Raw genomic sequence first — 16,788 nt, 5'->3', positions numbered from 1 at the left:
TGCCTTCCGTTAGGAAGGTTAACTTCTCCATCCGCGAAGGCGTAAAAACTATCCTGTGCCTTCCGTTAGGAAGGTTAACTTCTCCATCCGCGAAGGCGTAAAAAACTATCCTGTGCCTTGATCCCCCCTGGTCTCCTGTTCTGTGATTGGCTAGAGCAAAATCGATGCTGATTGGTCGTAGCGACCCTGCCACCAATCAGCGCTCGTTATTCTTCGTTCGACCAATCAGCTTCGTTTAACCCCTGTTCCGGCCAATCACCTCTCATGTTCGCCGTCCTCGGGTCTTCCCGTCGTTTACCCAATGTCTTGCCGGTCTTCTTCCATTTATTTCCCGCCAACCACTCTTATTTTCCCGTCTTTTCAACCCTGGCCTAGCCCGGCCCAACCTCGCCCATCGAACTTTCCATCCTAATACCACCCTATCGTTACCTTCCGTGATTTCCTATCTATCTGATTAATATCTATTGCTTGTCCTTCCTATTGCTGGTTTCATAATATCGTATTTCTCCTCTATGTCTATGCCCCATAACCCCCCTGTGCTTTGTGATAGCAAGTCCCCTCTGGTTGTTCATCTTCATATCTACGTCACTAATGCTTTCTCTAGCTGGCGGTGACCTGCTGGATCGACTTGGTGTGAGCACCTCTATGCGCACCAGCCGAACAATAGAAGTTTTATCTTGCTCTCCAATAGCCCGGGAGCTTGCTCCCCGGAAACAGGGCAAGACGCTGTCGTTCGATCATGGTTATCGCATCATTGCTGCCCTGGTTCAGGCTACCGGCGTTGAGCGCCGACCTCCATGCGACCGATGTGCCCGTTCAAATGGTCCGTGGAAGCAATGTATTGTAATGCAGTCCGCTGAGGGCTTACGGGCTACGAATGGTGGGTGTGCTAACTGTTGGTGGAATAATACTGGTTCCCGTTGTAGTCACCGTATGTAAGGTTTTTTGTCCTCTTTCGTCCTGCTCTTTTATTAACTATTTTAGATGCTTCTTTCGCTAGACGTTCGGGTGTATCCTTGGGCTTGATCGGACAGCCACCAGGTACTCTCTCTGACTCTTTCTCTGCCTTGGATCGATGGGAGATAGAACTGGAGACTCTCGGTAACCCTGGTATTACCTCGCGTGCATCCACACTGGCCAGAATGGATGCTTCTGAGCTGGTTACTCATTACAAAGACCTTACATCCCGGTTAGAAGCAATCCACGCCTCGATAGCTCACTTGACGAACGAGTGCCAGCTATTAGGCCAGCAGGTTTCGGAGGTTTCCTTGGTCTTGTCTTTCCAGCGGACATTCGAGGTACGGAGGATTCCTCCGGGTCTAGCACATATTAACTTTACGCCTATTGTATGCCCTCCTTCTGGTCATAGCAATGAGTCCAACAGCACTACACAAGACAGCAATACGCGATAATAACCAGTGTTAACCCGATTCATGACATGCCTGAACCGCCAAGGCAAGACCACTAATCTGTCCTTTCATCTTAATGGTTTTACCTCCCTATTTACTATTCCGCCCTCCTATGCTTCATCTCTCTCCCTAGCCTCGAACGCCCGGACTGTTGCTTCCGCGAGGATCCTTAGTCTTTTGGTTCCTTCGACTAGCTCCTCCGGCATGCGCGCCTCTAGGAACTGCTTTACGTTTAACGGCTGTATGAGAGCGATATCTTCAAAGCGCCGCACGCGGGATAGCTGAACATACATGCTTACTGCATCGCATCTTTCAAGCTCCCCCGTATTCTTACCCACTGTTCTCCCATAAAGCCCTAACAGTGTCTTTTCGAGTGTCCGCCCCTGTGCCTTAAAGTCGGTTAATGCGAAGCCTGGTGTGCATGGGAGCCCTGTCCGGACTAGCGCTAGTTTTACATTGGCTTTCTGCAGATCTGGCCGGAGTATTTTGATGTGCTTTTCTGGTACTCGAATATTGGCTGCTGGCAACATTACAGTATTAGGTGGCAGATGGGGGAAAGCTAACCCGTTCGTTTCTTCGGACTGGAGAATAATACCACTAGGCGGTCCGAGAAATATGGACAGCCTGTCGTTTATGATGATCTCTTCTACTCCGGGCGGATGAAGAATTCCTACGGCTGTAAACTCTGCGCCGTTGACAACCTTGAGACCCATATACTTGTTCTCGTTGATTACCACCGGCATACCCTCGACATAAGGGAACATACCAGCTGCGCTCAGCTTGCCCTCGTCGCCTAATAGCATGGCTGCTTTTCTCTCCTCTGCTGTAGGTATCCGCGATTCCCACTTGTGCTTCGAAAGATATATCGATATCTTACGACCAGTATCGACGCTATATGCTAGGGCTGCATGCAACGTCAGATCCCACCGGTGTCGGTTTAGAGGTATAACAGCTCGCCTGCCGCTGGTGAAATCGAATTTCGATTCGCTATTATATTGCGCTTCGAGCTTTTCTTCGCGGCGTCCTCTCTTGTCTGCTTGCCCTCTCGCAGGCGTTCAAGAAAACCAAGCAGGTAGGCGTCCCCTTCAGCCCGTTTTTGCTCGTCGAGTACTACAACATTAGTAAACCCCTGCCAGAGTTCTTTAGCTTTAGCCTCTTTCCAGCGTCTCTCTATAGCTTTGCTTCCCGGTCCTATATTTCCTAGCACTATACCAATTCGTTCGGTAGTACTAAGGAGGCTCTTCTGCAAAACTGGCGGGAACTGTAAGAAGTCTCCAGTGAACACGACGACAGAAATGCCACCAAAAGGCTTCTCTGGGAAGCCCCTTAACATTCTGAGCTTTTGATCGATATCATATAATGTTTGGAGTCCGAGCATGCTGGCCTCGTCGATTATCAGAGCATCCCGCCTGCGCCATCGTTCTTTGGCTTTCTCTAGATTGTTCGATAACATTGGTTCTACGGTAGCGCCATCGGCGTCCCGAAATGCCAGCCCTACAGCAGAATGAATTGTATTACCGCCGATACCTGCTGCGGCCGTTCCCGACGTTGCCGTAATAACAAGCCGGCTGGACGCCCCTTTGGCTGCGAAAACCTCTTTTACGGTATCGATAAGCCACGACTTTCCAGTGCCGCCTCCCCCGCCAACGTATTGCAGGTGTTGCCGATCAGCGCCGTTTGTTCGTTCGTCGAGCGCCTCGCAGATGAGACTAAGCGCTATTCCCTGCATGCGATTTAATGTTCTCTCCGCACCGATAATCTTCCCTGCCTGGGTGAACGTATTAGCGGCCGTAATTGCGATCCAGTTTGAAGCAGGTTTCAGTCCAACTATCGCTGGCTGGGCTGGGAAATCTATATTAGCATCGTTGTCGCCAAAGCCTGTTTCGGCACCGGTATGTAGGGGTCTTTCGGCGGATTCATCCCCTTCGATGGCTAGCATTCGCTCTTTATGGAGTCTTTCCTGCGCCGCTTTGGTGATTTTTAAATGTTGCTTTGGTAGTGTTGTTTGCATATGTGGTTGACTGTTGGTGCTTTGTATTCTGGAGTCGTCATCTATGCTAGAAAACCCGGCGTTATCCAGCGTTTGTAGCAACTCTTTTATGCCTGGAGAACCATTCGTAACTCCTGGTCCGTCCTGTAGGCTGAAGACTACATCGTGAAAGGTGTGCCGCAGGTCTATCCTATCTGGGTGCCATTCTTCTGAAAGGTCTAAGCCCTCCTCAGGCACATCAAATTCGTATCCTTCATCGCCCTCGCTCCGGCTAGCCCAAAGCTTAGCGTCTTTCTTTGCGTCTTCTGCGCTCTTGTGAAGAAGTTGGATGTTATTTACCACAGCCTTAACCCGACCTGGCATGTCGGTGTATAATCTCTCCCAGATGTCACCTGGATCGGGACTAGTGGATTGCATAAAGGTTTCCCACGGCACAAATAAGCCGAGTAACAGGACTGCTGACCTATTGTCTGTTAGCGACTGTATAGCCTGAGGTATATATATATATATATACCTACCTCTTGTAATACCCTTCTTCTGTGCCTTGTACGTCATGATTTAGATGTCCGGTAACAACTGGAATTGCTTGATGTGTCCTTGGGAGCAATTCTTGTATCCACGATTCCCGGTCTGTCATTAAAGAATCGAACGGTATAAACCGTGACTGGTTTATCCTGGTCCTTCGTCCGACCCTCCGTACGCGAACCATACATAGGTATTCGTAAAAGCAAAGCTGTTCTAACAGGCGACCGCGATGCGCATATGCCTCAAGGTATGGCAAAGTCATGCCACCGGCGCCGAATCCAATCGTTTCAGGGGTTACCCGCTGCTGCACTTCCGGCCCTGCTGCTCTGCGTAGGGCCTCCCAGCGCCGGAAAATAGCCCAGTAAAGCGAACTGAGATAGACGTTAATCCAACTCGCTTCGCTGCAATAGCTATTCTTGTACCCGAGGAGATTACTACAAACCTCTACAGCCGAAAGTTCTCGACTTGTAAAGATCTGATTTGCTGTACGAGCAAGAAACTGCCGTGTCTTATTATTCCGTTGTGCTGTCTTTGCCGCGCTGTCTCCACAATTCGGTCCGTAGTCGTCTCCCTGATCAGCCATCCCATCAAATACAGCCTTGACTAGCGCTGCTCTCTTCCAAAGCGGCGTATCTAATTTTGTTGAGTAATTCGTAGCATAGTATACCATGGAGAGTCCAGCCGAGTTAGTCGGGAGGAATGTAGTATCCGTATTATGACGCATAGCTACTGCTAAACCTGGGCTGTATCTGTTGATTCTTTCGTGATCTCTTCGGATATGCAGAAGGCCATCGGTAGTAAACTCGGTTCGCTGGCGCAGTGTCCATGGTGCTTTAAACCGACAGGGATGCCGAGACCCAGCCTTCCCTTTGTCTTTGAAACTATACTTTGTACATGTCGCACCGCAGCTATGCATTTGGCACCTGTAGGCGACCCAATTCGCTTCGGCATCAAGGGCTTCATCGAGTCTGCTGATATCCTCCGTAAGATGTTTGATATTGGTAAAGACGCTTTCCCACCGGCGGTATCGTCGTGCCTTGCCTTCGTCGCAGCACTATATCATTTACTTAGCACGATAAACTTAGAAAATAGAGAAACATGCTTACCTCACTAAATACTGAATCAATATATTGGCACACTTGTACTGCGTAGTCCGCGTTATCCGGCTTGGCAAGATCATGAAAAAGATCAGGTAGCCCGAGATTGGCGTCTAACCATAAGAGCCCGTGTAAGTGAAGAGCCCCACGCTCGTTTGTCTCGACGCAGCCGAAATAGCAAGAGACTTTGCCAAACATTGATTCCTCGCTAACAGAAACACAATGTTGAAAGAAAAGCTCCAACTCTCGATGAAAAATTTTGCTGAACTAACTGCGTCTCGGATAACATGCTGTACGCGTCCAACCTGCTTCCGGAACTTTTCCATCAGCTCCTCTGCCGCCTTGCCATGTGCTACCCGAAAGGCGGCTAGTTTCATATTTATCTCGTTTGTTAGATCGTTTGGGTTGATTGTATACCATATACACGGCATTCCATACTTGAGGCATAGTGACTTTATCTTCCTTCGAGAATAGAGACGCTCCTCATTTGACATATGCTGCCTATGTCCAAACGCGCTTAACTCCCGGATTAAGTATGCTATATTGCTGTTAGTAGTCGTCCGGGTCTCGCGGTACTCTTCTTCTGCTCTTTCAATCTCCTCGGGAGTAAGTCTTGTAACGATTTGCTCGACTTTGGCAAATGAAGACCTCTTCATTCGCAAGTAACTAATCCGTCGGTTCTCTGATCGAAGAAGCATATTGAATACTAAAAAAGGGAAGCTTGGGTGTGTAGCAAAGTAAGCACCTATTATACTATTACTTTAGTTACTTATTTCTATTTATAAAGCAGAAGTTTTACTAACCATGCCTCTGTAAGCAGAATCGTGCCCAGGTTCGAAGGTAAAATCCGTTCGGCTTATGACTGCTTTGGATGTCTGGACCTTGCGGTTCATCCTGATCATCTTCGTTTTCTTCTTCACGTAATATCCTAGGGCCGCCTCGACCCCATGGAAATAAACAAGGGAAAGCCTTAGGGAAGAAATCGGGATCGTTCGAATCAGCAAATTCCTCTCCTCTGCGACTGACTAGATAGGGTTCTGTATTCTTATATCGGAGGGTGCTGTCTCCGTTTGCGTCCTTTGGCTTTCGGCCTCTCCCACGCTGGGGCCCTCTCACTGTTGCTTCTCGAAGAATCCTGAGTCGTTCTTGTGGGCTATGCTCTCCAGATACCTCAGTAGCCATTAGTCCAGTTGAGGTTAACTCGGACAGCTCTTCATCTATCCGACGAGGGTCCATATCAAATGGGTCGCAATCACCCGCATGGATTCCCCCTAGCCTAGCGTTGCTTTCAGCTTCGAGGTGCGCAGCATTGGTTTCCCTATCTTCTAGACTTGCAATAACATCGTGAGCATTACGCAAAGGTTCATCAGGGCGACCTCGCTCGGCAGGAGGGACATAGTGTCCTGTACGGATTTCGTCTTCGGCACGCTTCTCATACGCCACCATTCTCTCCACAAGTCCCTGGGGTACCTCAGTTCCGGGAGACCATTCCCCCCAGGTCCTAAGATGATCCTCACTAATACTAATATCCCGGTATAGTGGGTTGTTCGCCCGAAGCCAAACGAGCGCACGCTTGAGCTTCTGGGGGTTCACTGATAACATAAAGCCAAGATCGGATGGTACTGGTGTCCGAGGACCTACAAAGCATACATGCAACCTGTCTCGCTCTTCCACGAGTGGATGAGGTAGAATGTTGGCTGCTACGCCTTGAACGTCGTTAGGGAACACAGTAATATGGCCTCTCTTGTGTTTTCGGTAGCGGCTACTTGTTGACTTCTCGACGTCGATAGTAAGCTTCGTAATCTAACCACAGGGGGTATAAATTCTAATAAGGCGCTCCTCAAGTGGTGAAAGATCTTTCAAAACATGAGGATACCGATGGATGCAGCCTAAAGACAGATTATTCACCTGGCAGGCGTATGGCAGTTTTTGATGCTGTAAGGAGGTCTTGCACTGGGTGCAAATAGCGAAGTTTGCCTCTGGCTCCTTAGGAAAGCATTCCATACAAAGGAAATGTTCTCTGTCTAACACAGGGATTTGGTCCTCCACCCTTAGGTATAATGGCTCAAGTTCGGCCCATGTATAATTGACTAGTGAGTTGGGAGGCTTTTGCTAGTAACATACTCTACAATATTCGATTTCGAGTGTAAAGTCATCATGCATGCTTTCGTGGAACGTCTTGGTCTTTTCCAGAATCGTTTTTCGGGAAACTGGTCGGCACCACGTGCGATCCATAGAGTCTAGCTTCTTCTGGATATAGCGGCAATCTGCTTCTTGTACTGTCTGTTCGATCTCCTTCTTCCTTGCTTGGTATGCTTCGGGTGTGTCTAGTAGCTTAATATAGCTAGCTTTTTGGCTTAGCTTGGGTAGTGATGGACGAATTGGTAAATGCCTTTGCTGGATAGGATTAGACTGGCGAATAGCAACTGACGGTATTTGAGTTCTTGGCGCTTTAGAAAGAATATGCTGGCTATCTTGAGCTCTCTTATGCTGTGATATGTCTAGGGTAGTGGGCGTGTTTAGACTTGATATAGGCTTAGGGTTCCACGGAAGTAGGGTTGGTCGATTACTTTGCTCCCAAAGGTTGCTACTAGCATGGGCTTGCCTATTTCCTCCACGGCTTTTCCTAGGCGTAAGGGAAATTTTACTAGGCGATGTATTTAACCCCTCGCTATAGGGTGTCTGTACTAACACTGATCTAGGTGATAATGGAGATTCGATTCTATTCGGGCTTCGGATATTGTCGAACGAGGATGGTGGTGTCGGCAGCAGATTTCGGTTCCGATTCGAAGGAACCTTTAATCCTTCGTCGAGGGATCTCTAGTAACTCTGTGTCAAAAGGGGCCCTGATAGTGATTTTATTGAGTTTGAAGGGACCTTACCATAATATTGACTGAAGGCGGTGGTCCCGGTGCTAGCATGCGACTGTGGTTTGAAGGAGAAGTCTGCTCTTCCCTGCCGGCTATTTGTCTCGGCCTCAATTCAGGCTGAATTGAAATAGGAGTGTCATTGAATGAGGAAACTGGTGTTGTAAGATGCGGCATGATAAAACTTAGAGTCGATTCAAGGATTTCTAAGGTCTTTGGAGATCAAAAAGCTATTATATTCCTTTGACTATGGGAATATTAAAGCTTAGCAATAGTAATGCGTGTTCGCTCTATCTGCTGAAATCACCTTCTGCCCTAGCTGTAAATGTTATTACTACCTCAATAAGAACATCTTTTCTCATATAGTATTAGCCCAAGGCGAGATATAAGTAACTTCGTATTGCAAAGACGGATGTCTTGCTGCTGCATTACTATAATAAAGCTGGAATCATTCCTATTCTATCCGAATAAGAAACAATACTTTGTGATCTACTAATAGAAGGGTAATAAGCCCCCTGTTGTTCCCACTTTGTAGAAAAAAGACGTAGTCTACGTCTTGCTAGTATAAACTAGACAACTTTAGGCGACTACGAGACCTGGTTCTCCTGTATTAATAACTTGATAAGGGAGCAAAGCTGAAAAATCTCCCTTCCGATGGATTCTTCCTCCGCCCCCTTATGTACAAGGTTTATTCCTTTATAAGAGTATAACCCGAATGTTTGGATTCGCTTTTCTCTTGCTCTTCCTTACGTCTCGAAAGCTCCTTCTACGTTTTATACTGGTTCCTTGCAGATTGTTTACTATTTCGCCTTGCCTCCTCCTGCCGCTATGGGTACTGGAAAGCCAGACTTGGCTGCCTATTGGCCGAAGCCCGAGCTGAACCTGCCTTCGCCATGGAGCCTCCCCCTCACGATGCTTGCTACAGGTAAAATGGTTGCCGTTGAATCTCTAAGCAGGGACTCCCAGATATTTCGGTACCAGAACTGGTCTGGTCAAATCCAGATACCGATTCATACGCCAGAGTGGTTGACTAATGTCTTCCCTAATATACTTGACAACTTACACGCCGGGGCCTTATCGCTAGATCTCTCTCGCTTCCACTTGGGAGGTTCGTTAACTACCGAGGATTGGGAAGACCAATGGTTTACTATTATCTGCGATCCCCACTTCAGTTACGTCCCCTGTGGTCTATCTGGCGAAGACGAGGTGGAATATAAACGTCTGGCATGGATCCAGGACGATGCCCTCACGCCGTAAGTTTCTTCATCCGTGGCAGAATACTTATCCTAAAGCTCCCTCTTAGTATTTCTGACCGTACCTGCGCCGACTTATCTCCTCGTTTCCCGATAACTCCTCCGTTCGTAACTTTCAACGGGTTTGTCGATACCCAAAAGTTCCCCCTTGCCGATGATCCCTCCGTTGGTCTCGATGAAATAACCAGGAACTCGTCAGCCGTCTTCAGGGTGTGGTCTAGATTTACTTCTACAGAGGCTGCTTATACCCCCAAAACTGGATGGTATGCTAACTACGTTTACGCGATGCTTCCCAAATGCAAAGCACATATGAAGAAGAAGTGCGAGGATTACCGCGTCGAGACAACACCATTTCGCAAGCATGGAAAAAAAGCCTATATTACTGGCTATTTCCATGGTTTCTGCAACAAGAATACCGTCTTTACCTCTGATTATCCTTATAACCCCCTTGAGTTTGTCCCACTCATCGAGATTATCAAAGTTGACTGGGCTGCTGGGGAGCCTAGGCAGACCGCAGCCTCGCGCGATCCGTTTTCTACGCCGTCAAAAGGAGATATGACTGAACGTACGAAGGGAAAATTCAAGTTCGATCCTCTCGCACAGATGTCTGCCGACGCGAAAGTGCCTGGGCCTCTGTTTAATAATGGTAAGCTTGACGATTCTACTTTATTATTCTGAAAGCTAATATGCTTAGGTTCACAAGCCTCGGACGCCATTGTCGATAATGATGATCCGTTTTCTGTTAACGGCCTCCGCGACGTCGCGCCTATTAATATAAAGCGATCCGGAGAGGTAGAGACTATTGAAGACAGCAGTGATGGGGCGAGTCCAACGAAGCGGCCTAAACGGGGCAGTTTGCGTGGGAGGAAATAGTCTGCGTTGGAAAACATGAGGCATATCAAAATTCAATACTAAGAAGATCGCTATCTATGCTTGGATCCCTTTAAGCCTTTCTTCTTCTTCAACCTGAAGTATTTCCTTTTGTAGTAAATTCATTTCCTCGCTGGTATGTGCAGAAAGTCGATCAGGGAGATCAAAATCTATATTAAAATCGCAATCGTCAATACCACACCCTCTTATTTCCAACTCATCTAATCTAAATTCGTTCTGAAGAGTTTGTATGAGAAAAGACCAAGCGTCTAGACCTTGGGTAGTAATTTTAACATTTTCGAGAGTAAGTCTTCGAAGTGTATTTTGATGTCGCCGTAAGAGCGTCAGGAGTTCGTCTCTCGTGCAGTCTAGATACTCAAGGCATAACCTTTGAAGAAGAGGAATATAGAGGCTTTCTGAAAGTCCTGGAAATTGTTGCTTCTCTTCGCAATAGTTGAAGAATAAAGTAATATCGGTGAGCGCTGGAAAAAGGCTAGAGAAGCTATGAAAGTCTGATTGCCAATCATATTTTTCTTCCTGTACTGGGTCATTCTCTGCAAAGAATTTTCTAATTTCTTGGCTGAAATGATTATCGCTATCCTTAGGATTGATAACAAGACTGAGCTTTGTGATGGTCGTGATTTCGGATTTTACGGCTTTTGCGAGACTGCTTGGGAGCGATAGCATCCGTGGAATAACAGACGTACAACCTTCCATCATATCTCCAAACTCGATATATATCTCCTCTATGGGAAGGCGGCTCTTAATAAGTGCGAAAAACAGTGTTCTGATTACTACTAAGGCATGAACCATGCTATTAGGTAAGAAATCAGAAATAAACCTATTTGGAAGTACGCCAATACGTCGCCCAAGCTTAAAGGCGCCCCATGGTCGGGTATGATCCGATATCCCAATAGCTTTGCAGTTTTTGAGGTTAGTGAGAGCTATCGCTAAATAACTCATATGTTGCCTTTGGGAGAAAAATTCCGTTTGCTCCTGCCATCCATCCTTATAGGTTTGGATTATTTGCTCCCAACTATCGTCGCCCAGTAAGACAACTTCGCCATTCCGAACTCGGAAGAAATCATACTCGTCTTTGAGTCCACAAATCTCTAGTTCTTCGTGGCTCATGTAGTCTTTGGGTTGGATGAGATGATCAACGCAGAGCTCGACAACTTCAACCGCTTGACTCAGAATATGGTGGCGTGAAATGTTCACAAGATTCAATAGGCTTTCCTTCTCTAGCATTACGTAGCGAATGCGGAAGAAGCGTGCTTTGAAAGCTGAAGACGTTGCCTCAGCTATAGTTTTGCATGTTTCCCGGAAGTTCTGATAGTCCCGCAAGTGCTTAGGGTCTGGTGATAATAGATGATAAAAGATTTCGGTTATCAGTTCAGCTGGCAAGTTGATAAGAGCTTGTTGAGCCATAACTTGAAGCGCAATATCAAGAAAACCCAGAATTGTCTAAGGTGAGGGGAAAGGATCTGATAGTTAAGCGCCGTGATCACCCGTAATTATGCATGAACATGGAGTCGTCTTGGCTCCCAATAGGTTCACGGGTACCCGTGCGTGTAAAATTTCACGGGTACCCGTGGAAATGACTAAGCAACCTGCCCACGTCAATGAACGCGTCTTGTGTCATACACCTTTCACGCGTTATTTGCATCCAGCACTTCAGTCATATATTCTTAAAAATGGAAATAGCTCTCAAAGACTCAATACTCACATTCCCAGACGATAGTCTCCCCCCTGAAAGCGATCATAAATCTCGCGATAAGCTTTTTATGTTAATCAACAACTGGGCGGCGACAAAGGGATACGCATTCACTACCGGGAGATCAACAAAGGAGAAAAGCGGACGACGGACGATTACATATTCATGCGATAGGTCGTGTCATCCGCCAAGCACATCAATAGCGCGGCAAAGGCAAACTACTAGTAGGGGGACTGGTTGTCAATTTTCCGTCCTTGCTAAGGAATCTTTGGATAAGAGCACATGGAGCTTGAGACACCGGCCCGATAAGCGTTTTTCTTCTCATAATCATCCCCCAAGCCAACATCCGTCTGCTCACCCAACGCATCGCAAGCTATCTGAGGAGGATCAAGCCAAGGTGGCCGGTCTTTCAAACGCTAGCGTCGCACCCAGGGACATCAGAACATACATACGACAAACGACAGACTCTATAGCGACCCAGCAGGATATCTACAATCATATTGCAGCCGCTAAACGAGATGTTCGTGAAGGGCAGACCTCGATCCATGCACTTGCCAATCAACTTGATGAGGAAGGCTTCTGGAGTCGCATGCAGTTTGCACCAGATGGCCGAGTTACGGCTGTCTTGTTCGCTCATCCAGATTCCTTAGCCCTTCTCCAAGCCTACCCAGACATCATGTTACTAGACTATACCTATAAGACTAATAAGTATGGTATGCCACTTCTTGATATAGTTGGCGTCGATGCTTGCCAACGGTCGTTCTGTATTGCGTTTGCATTTCTTAGCGGCGAGGCAGAAGATGACTATACCTGGGCTTTGGAGCGGGTCAAATCCTTGTATAGTCAGTGCAACGCTAGCCTACCTGCGGTTATCCTCACAGATCGCTGCTTAGCATGCATTAACGCTGTTGCAACCATCTTCCCCTCTTCTGCATCTTTGCTTTGCCTCTGGCATACGAACAAGGCCGTTCTTCAACATTGTAATCCAGCTTTTGACTCTACTAAGCTAAAGACAGTCAACAATCCTGCAGCGCTCAAACCTTCAACTCAGAGCTAGGAAGAATTTTATAACTCCTAGCATTCGATCATCAGCTCGCCATCTGAGGTGGTTTTTGAGGAGCGCGTTTCCCAGTTTGAGGAACGCTATCTTCTGGACCATCTCGAAGAAGTCGGCTATGTTACGTCCGTTTGGTTGAAACCATACAAGGAGAAGCTAGTGAAAGCCTGGGTCGATCAGCATACCCATTTTGGCAATATGGCTACTTCGCGAGTTGAGGGTATTCATGCACTACTTAAATCGCACTTGAAACGATCCACATTAGACCTTTTTGAAGCTTGGCAAGCAATAAAGCATGCTTTACTAAATCAGCTATCGGATCTAAAGTCAAATCAAGTTAAACAGCAAATACGGATACCAGTTGAGCTTTCAGGGTCAATATACGGCGCAGTGCTTGGCTAGGTATCGCATGAAGCCTTGCGCAAAGTAGAAGAGCAACGGAAGCTGCTCACGAAGAAAGACACAAATCCTTCCACAGCCTGTACGGGGACGTTTTCTCGAGTATATAGTCTCCTATGCTTACACAAATTGAAGACTTTATAAGAATAGAATCTTGTTCTTCTACGTGAGCACTTCCATGCACATTAGCATTTAAGGCGTGATGGAGCGCCGCAGCTATTGCTGGAGCCTTGCTAGCGCATAGAGCCCAGGTTGTAATTAGAGAATCCTAGTATTCCCAAATCAAGCACTAGACGAGAGCCTAGCGGGTTCGAAGTTGTTGAAGTTGCTTCACGGGCCCCAAGCAAATGCAGTAGGTGTCATACAGTTAGCCATACTATGACTTCAAAGGCGTGCCCTCTGCGATACACGCATTTATTGCCTGAACCGACACCTACTCCAGATCCAGCTACAGTATCAACTGCGATATTTACCGGGACGACGACAGATACACAAGAACCTCCTTCAAACGCCGTGCAGGACGTACCAGAGTTGGTTCAACCGACTATTGCTATAGTAGTAGAGACCAGTATATCACCACCTCGGGTATTATCACCATTTGCGCATTCGCATTCACCTTCGCTGCCAGGATACGATTCACCTCAGGCGATATACGGACGGTACTATGCAGCAAGAAGCGCCTGGTACGGTGCTCAACCTCGTGGGAGTGTCAAAACAAACCAGGAGTATCGAAGGGCAATGGGACTTCCGCTACGTTATGACAAAAAGTGTTATGAGTAGTGTCTTGACTATAAGCAGATGAAAGGACGCTGCACTACCTCACACGGGTCAAGGGATTGGACGAAGGAGGAGATGATGGCTTATCTGGACTGGGATAGGGCTGAACACAAACGGGTCGATGAGCTGATTATTGCGGAAGATGGACAAAACCCCTTTAAAAACAGTGAGAGAGGTATGAGCGAAGTCTGGAAACGAGTCGAGCAAGATAAGGCAGAGCAGGAGGCGTTATACGCTGGTAGTAAGCCCGAAGAGTGCATCGTAGTAAAGTCGTAAACTTTCCGGATAAGTTTGATGCAGGCCGTGCCTCTCATTGGCTCATGAGCCCCATATCAGAGTTGCTTAGTCATTTCCACGGGTACCTGTGAAATTTTACACGCACGGGTACCCGTGAACCTATTGGGAGCCAGTCGTCTTGGTAGGATTACTAATCCTGGACCGGTGAAACATTAACCCGATTACTAGCTCGTCTTCCTAACGGGAGGCTTACTTCAACAGGCGGCTTGCCCGCCGTTCCCCAGTATTAACTATGATGCGCACCCTTTGGAATGTTACTTGAAAGGGAGGCCAATGATGTTGGCTAGGAGACTGTGCAGGCATGCCCCCGAGAGCGACGCTGCCTGATCCATTTGCATGCAGGAGCACCAAAAAAACCAATAGATATGCCACTTGTTCTAGACATGTCTAACCAGGATTCCTTTGGGTGAGCTCACATAAGACAAAGCCTGGAATCTCCAGCCTTCTGTCGTTTTGTGACTTAACTCGCCCTTCTAAAATGTGTAACGTATGAATTATTAATTTATAACTCATGATTGACCAGAGACGCATATTAAAGATGCCTTTCTTGGTATGGCTAGCATCGTTATGTCTAGCACTTTTCAGAAGTTAATATAGATATTCCGTACGAGGGTATCTAAACCGTCGGTCTAGTCGCCGTAGTTATGCCTCTATGAAGAAAATGTTTAACTCCCCCATGTTAATATCAATGAAACCATGGCCCCATTTGCGTACGACGGGAGTAGATTTCCCGTCTTGTCGTACGATAACGTTCGCAACGTTATTAAAATATGCCTTCAGCTTGTCTACATCTTTTAATGAGAATAAGAATGGTATAGCTGAGTCGAACCTATGATACTTTACTCATTCGACAGGGTTATCCATAATAATAGTTCCGATCGATGGATTTGAGCGTCCGTCTCCCAATCGTGTGGAAACCGACCCTTGTTTCCAGGACACCTTGGCCTATGTGTTTGCCCTTAGGTATGCTAAGGCCTGTGACTTGCCTACTGTGGAAACTTTCGCTGCACCTGTATCCCATAGTTCCCCTTGGTAGACTGATGTATATGGGTCTTTGTATTACGAACTGAGTTGCTTGTACTGTTTTCGGAGCTGAAAATATATCTTCTCCTGTCGTACGGTAGATAAATACTTCTGAAGTAAGGAAAGTCGAAATTTCCTCATCCGCAGTATCGTTACTGTCGTTATTAGATAGGTTCTTAACATAGTTCTCTCCCTCTACCTCTTATAGGTATGTTGTAAAATCGTCGTACGGCTCCTGGTGAAGCATATAACATGCCTATAGGTGTGGTCTCTCGCACGTTTGCGTTCCTCATCTAAGTGGTTTGTTAACCAACAGCCTACTTTCTTGCAGATAAAGCATCTTTTGCCTATGTTCGTACGATGGGATTTCCTTGATAGGTATTCCCTTGTTCTTGTCTTTCATATGTTTATCCTTGAGTTTTTCGGTAATGTTGTTATTTATATCCACCCCTCTGGTTGAAATTATACCGCCTATTGATGAAGTTGATATCGTACGATATTATCTTCCTATCGATTGCAACTTGTAGTAAGGCTCACAGGTTTGAGAATAGCTCCTCACATGTCTGGTCAGATTTGTGATTGCTTAGGGCGTTCTCTGGCTCTAATACGCCTCGACATGCCTGAATAACTTGCGTACGAAGCATAATTTCTCCTTGGAATCCTGAACCTAGTGCCCGTTTGACGAGGGATACCTTGTCAAACAATGCCTCTAGGACTTTGATTGGTTTCTTGTCTAGCTCCTCACATTTGACTCGTATAAAGGATAATGTTGTCTAATCTATGTAGTAGAGATTATGTTTGATGTCTGTATTAAATTGTGTATCTAACATCCTGTAAATCTCGTGCTATCTCTTTGTTGGCCCGATATGGTGTAGCTAGAATTCCTCCGTACGATCGGCTAGGATATCTAGGACCATAGTATGGTGTTGATCTTCCGTTATTCATAATCGCCTGCAGAAGCTATTGAAAATCTTGGCCTTCTCATATAGGATATCGTACGATTTGCTAGTATAGTTCCTCTCTTTCTTCTATCCCTTCTGGAATACTATAATCGTGCTTGGTTCGCACAGTTTATTCTGGACTATTCGTCTTGGTGGGAGGTTATAAGTACTGTCTGCTGTATGGATATTTGTTGTACGATCCTGTATCTGTGGAAAACTCTCGATCTGCTGGGTAAATCTTGCCCTTGGGGGTAGATTCTGCGTGCTTGATTGATCTCGAGTATTTGACTTCCTGCTTGCTCGTTCGGTAACGTACGAAGGTTCGATTGACTCTATCGCTAGTTTAGCTAAAGTCTGACGTGTGGTTGTCTCTGGGGTTCGGACCGGTCTATATGTAGTTACGTTCGTACGGCTTGATCCTCTTGTCTAGGGATTTTCCCAATCGTCCGTAGAATCGAGTCCTTTTTTGACGTCTGAAACTATATCGACTAATTGTTCTGAAACCGTCCTTGATTGGGATAATCGGAAACCTTTTAGATTAAGTAGTCGTGCGAACTCGGTTTTGTACG

General features: G+C 46.6%; 5 protein-coding genes across 5 annotated transcripts; 2 read left to right on the top strand and 3 right to left on the bottom strand.

Moving 5' to 3' along the window:
• Window positions 1-877: 877 nt before the first annotated feature.
• On the top strand, window positions 878-1,412 carry CTRU02_214803 (uncharacterized protein; the record flags this gene model as incomplete). The annotated part of the gene is made up of 2 exons (XM_070206314.1): window positions 878-935; window positions 985-1,412. The coding sequence occupies 2 exons, from the start codon at window positions 878-880 to the stop codon at window positions 1,410-1,412; spliced, it is 486 nt and encodes a 161-aa protein (XP_070060088.1).
• Window positions 1,413-1,519: 107 nt separating this feature from the next.
• On the bottom strand, window positions 1,520-3,954 carry CTRU02_214802 (DNA repair and recombination protein; the record flags this gene model as incomplete). Its single annotated transcript, XM_070206313.1, has 4 exons — window positions 1,520-2,313; window positions 2,367-2,519; window positions 2,622-3,857; window positions 3,918-3,954. The coding sequence occupies 4 exons, from the start codon at window positions 3,952-3,954 to the stop codon at window positions 1,520-1,522; spliced, it is 2,220 nt and encodes a 739-aa protein (XP_070060087.1).
• Window positions 3,955-8,716: 4,762 nt separating this feature from the next.
• CTRU02_214801 (uncharacterized protein) lies at window positions 8,717-10,014 on the top strand (the record flags this gene model as incomplete). Its single annotated transcript, XM_036734018.1, has 3 exons — window positions 8,717-9,141; window positions 9,192-9,787; window positions 9,836-10,014. 3 exons carry the CDS (start codon window positions 8,717-8,719, stop codon window positions 10,012-10,014), a joined length of 1,200 nt encoding a protein of 399 aa, XP_036574259.1.
• Window positions 10,015-10,068: 54 nt separating this feature from the next.
• Window positions 10,069-11,439, bottom strand: CTRU02_214800 (uncharacterized protein; the record flags this gene model as incomplete). The annotated part of the gene is made up of 1 exon (XM_036734019.1): window positions 10,069-11,439. One exon carries the CDS (start codon window positions 11,437-11,439, stop codon window positions 10,069-10,071), a length of 1,371 nt encoding a protein of 456 aa, XP_036574260.1.
• Window positions 11,440-14,041: 2,602 nt separating this feature from the next.
• Window positions 14,042-14,218, bottom strand: CTRU02_214799 (uncharacterized protein; the record flags this gene model as incomplete). The annotated part of the gene is made up of 1 exon (XM_070206312.1): window positions 14,042-14,218. One exon carries the CDS (start codon window positions 14,216-14,218, stop codon window positions 14,042-14,044), a length of 177 nt encoding a protein of 58 aa, XP_070060086.1.
• Between the last annotated feature and the right edge of the window lie 2,570 nt (window positions 14,219-16,788).

This window comes from Colletotrichum truncatum (assembly GCF_014235925.2).
Source record: "Colletotrichum truncatum strain CMES1059 chromosome Unknown Contig_0011, whole genome shotgun sequence".
Taxonomy (NCBI): Eukaryota; Fungi; Ascomycota; class Sordariomycetes; order Glomerellales; family Glomerellaceae; genus Colletotrichum; species Colletotrichum truncatum.
The sequence above is the reverse complement of the archived record's forward strand: the minus strand, read 5'-3'. Positions and strand labels throughout refer to the sequence as shown.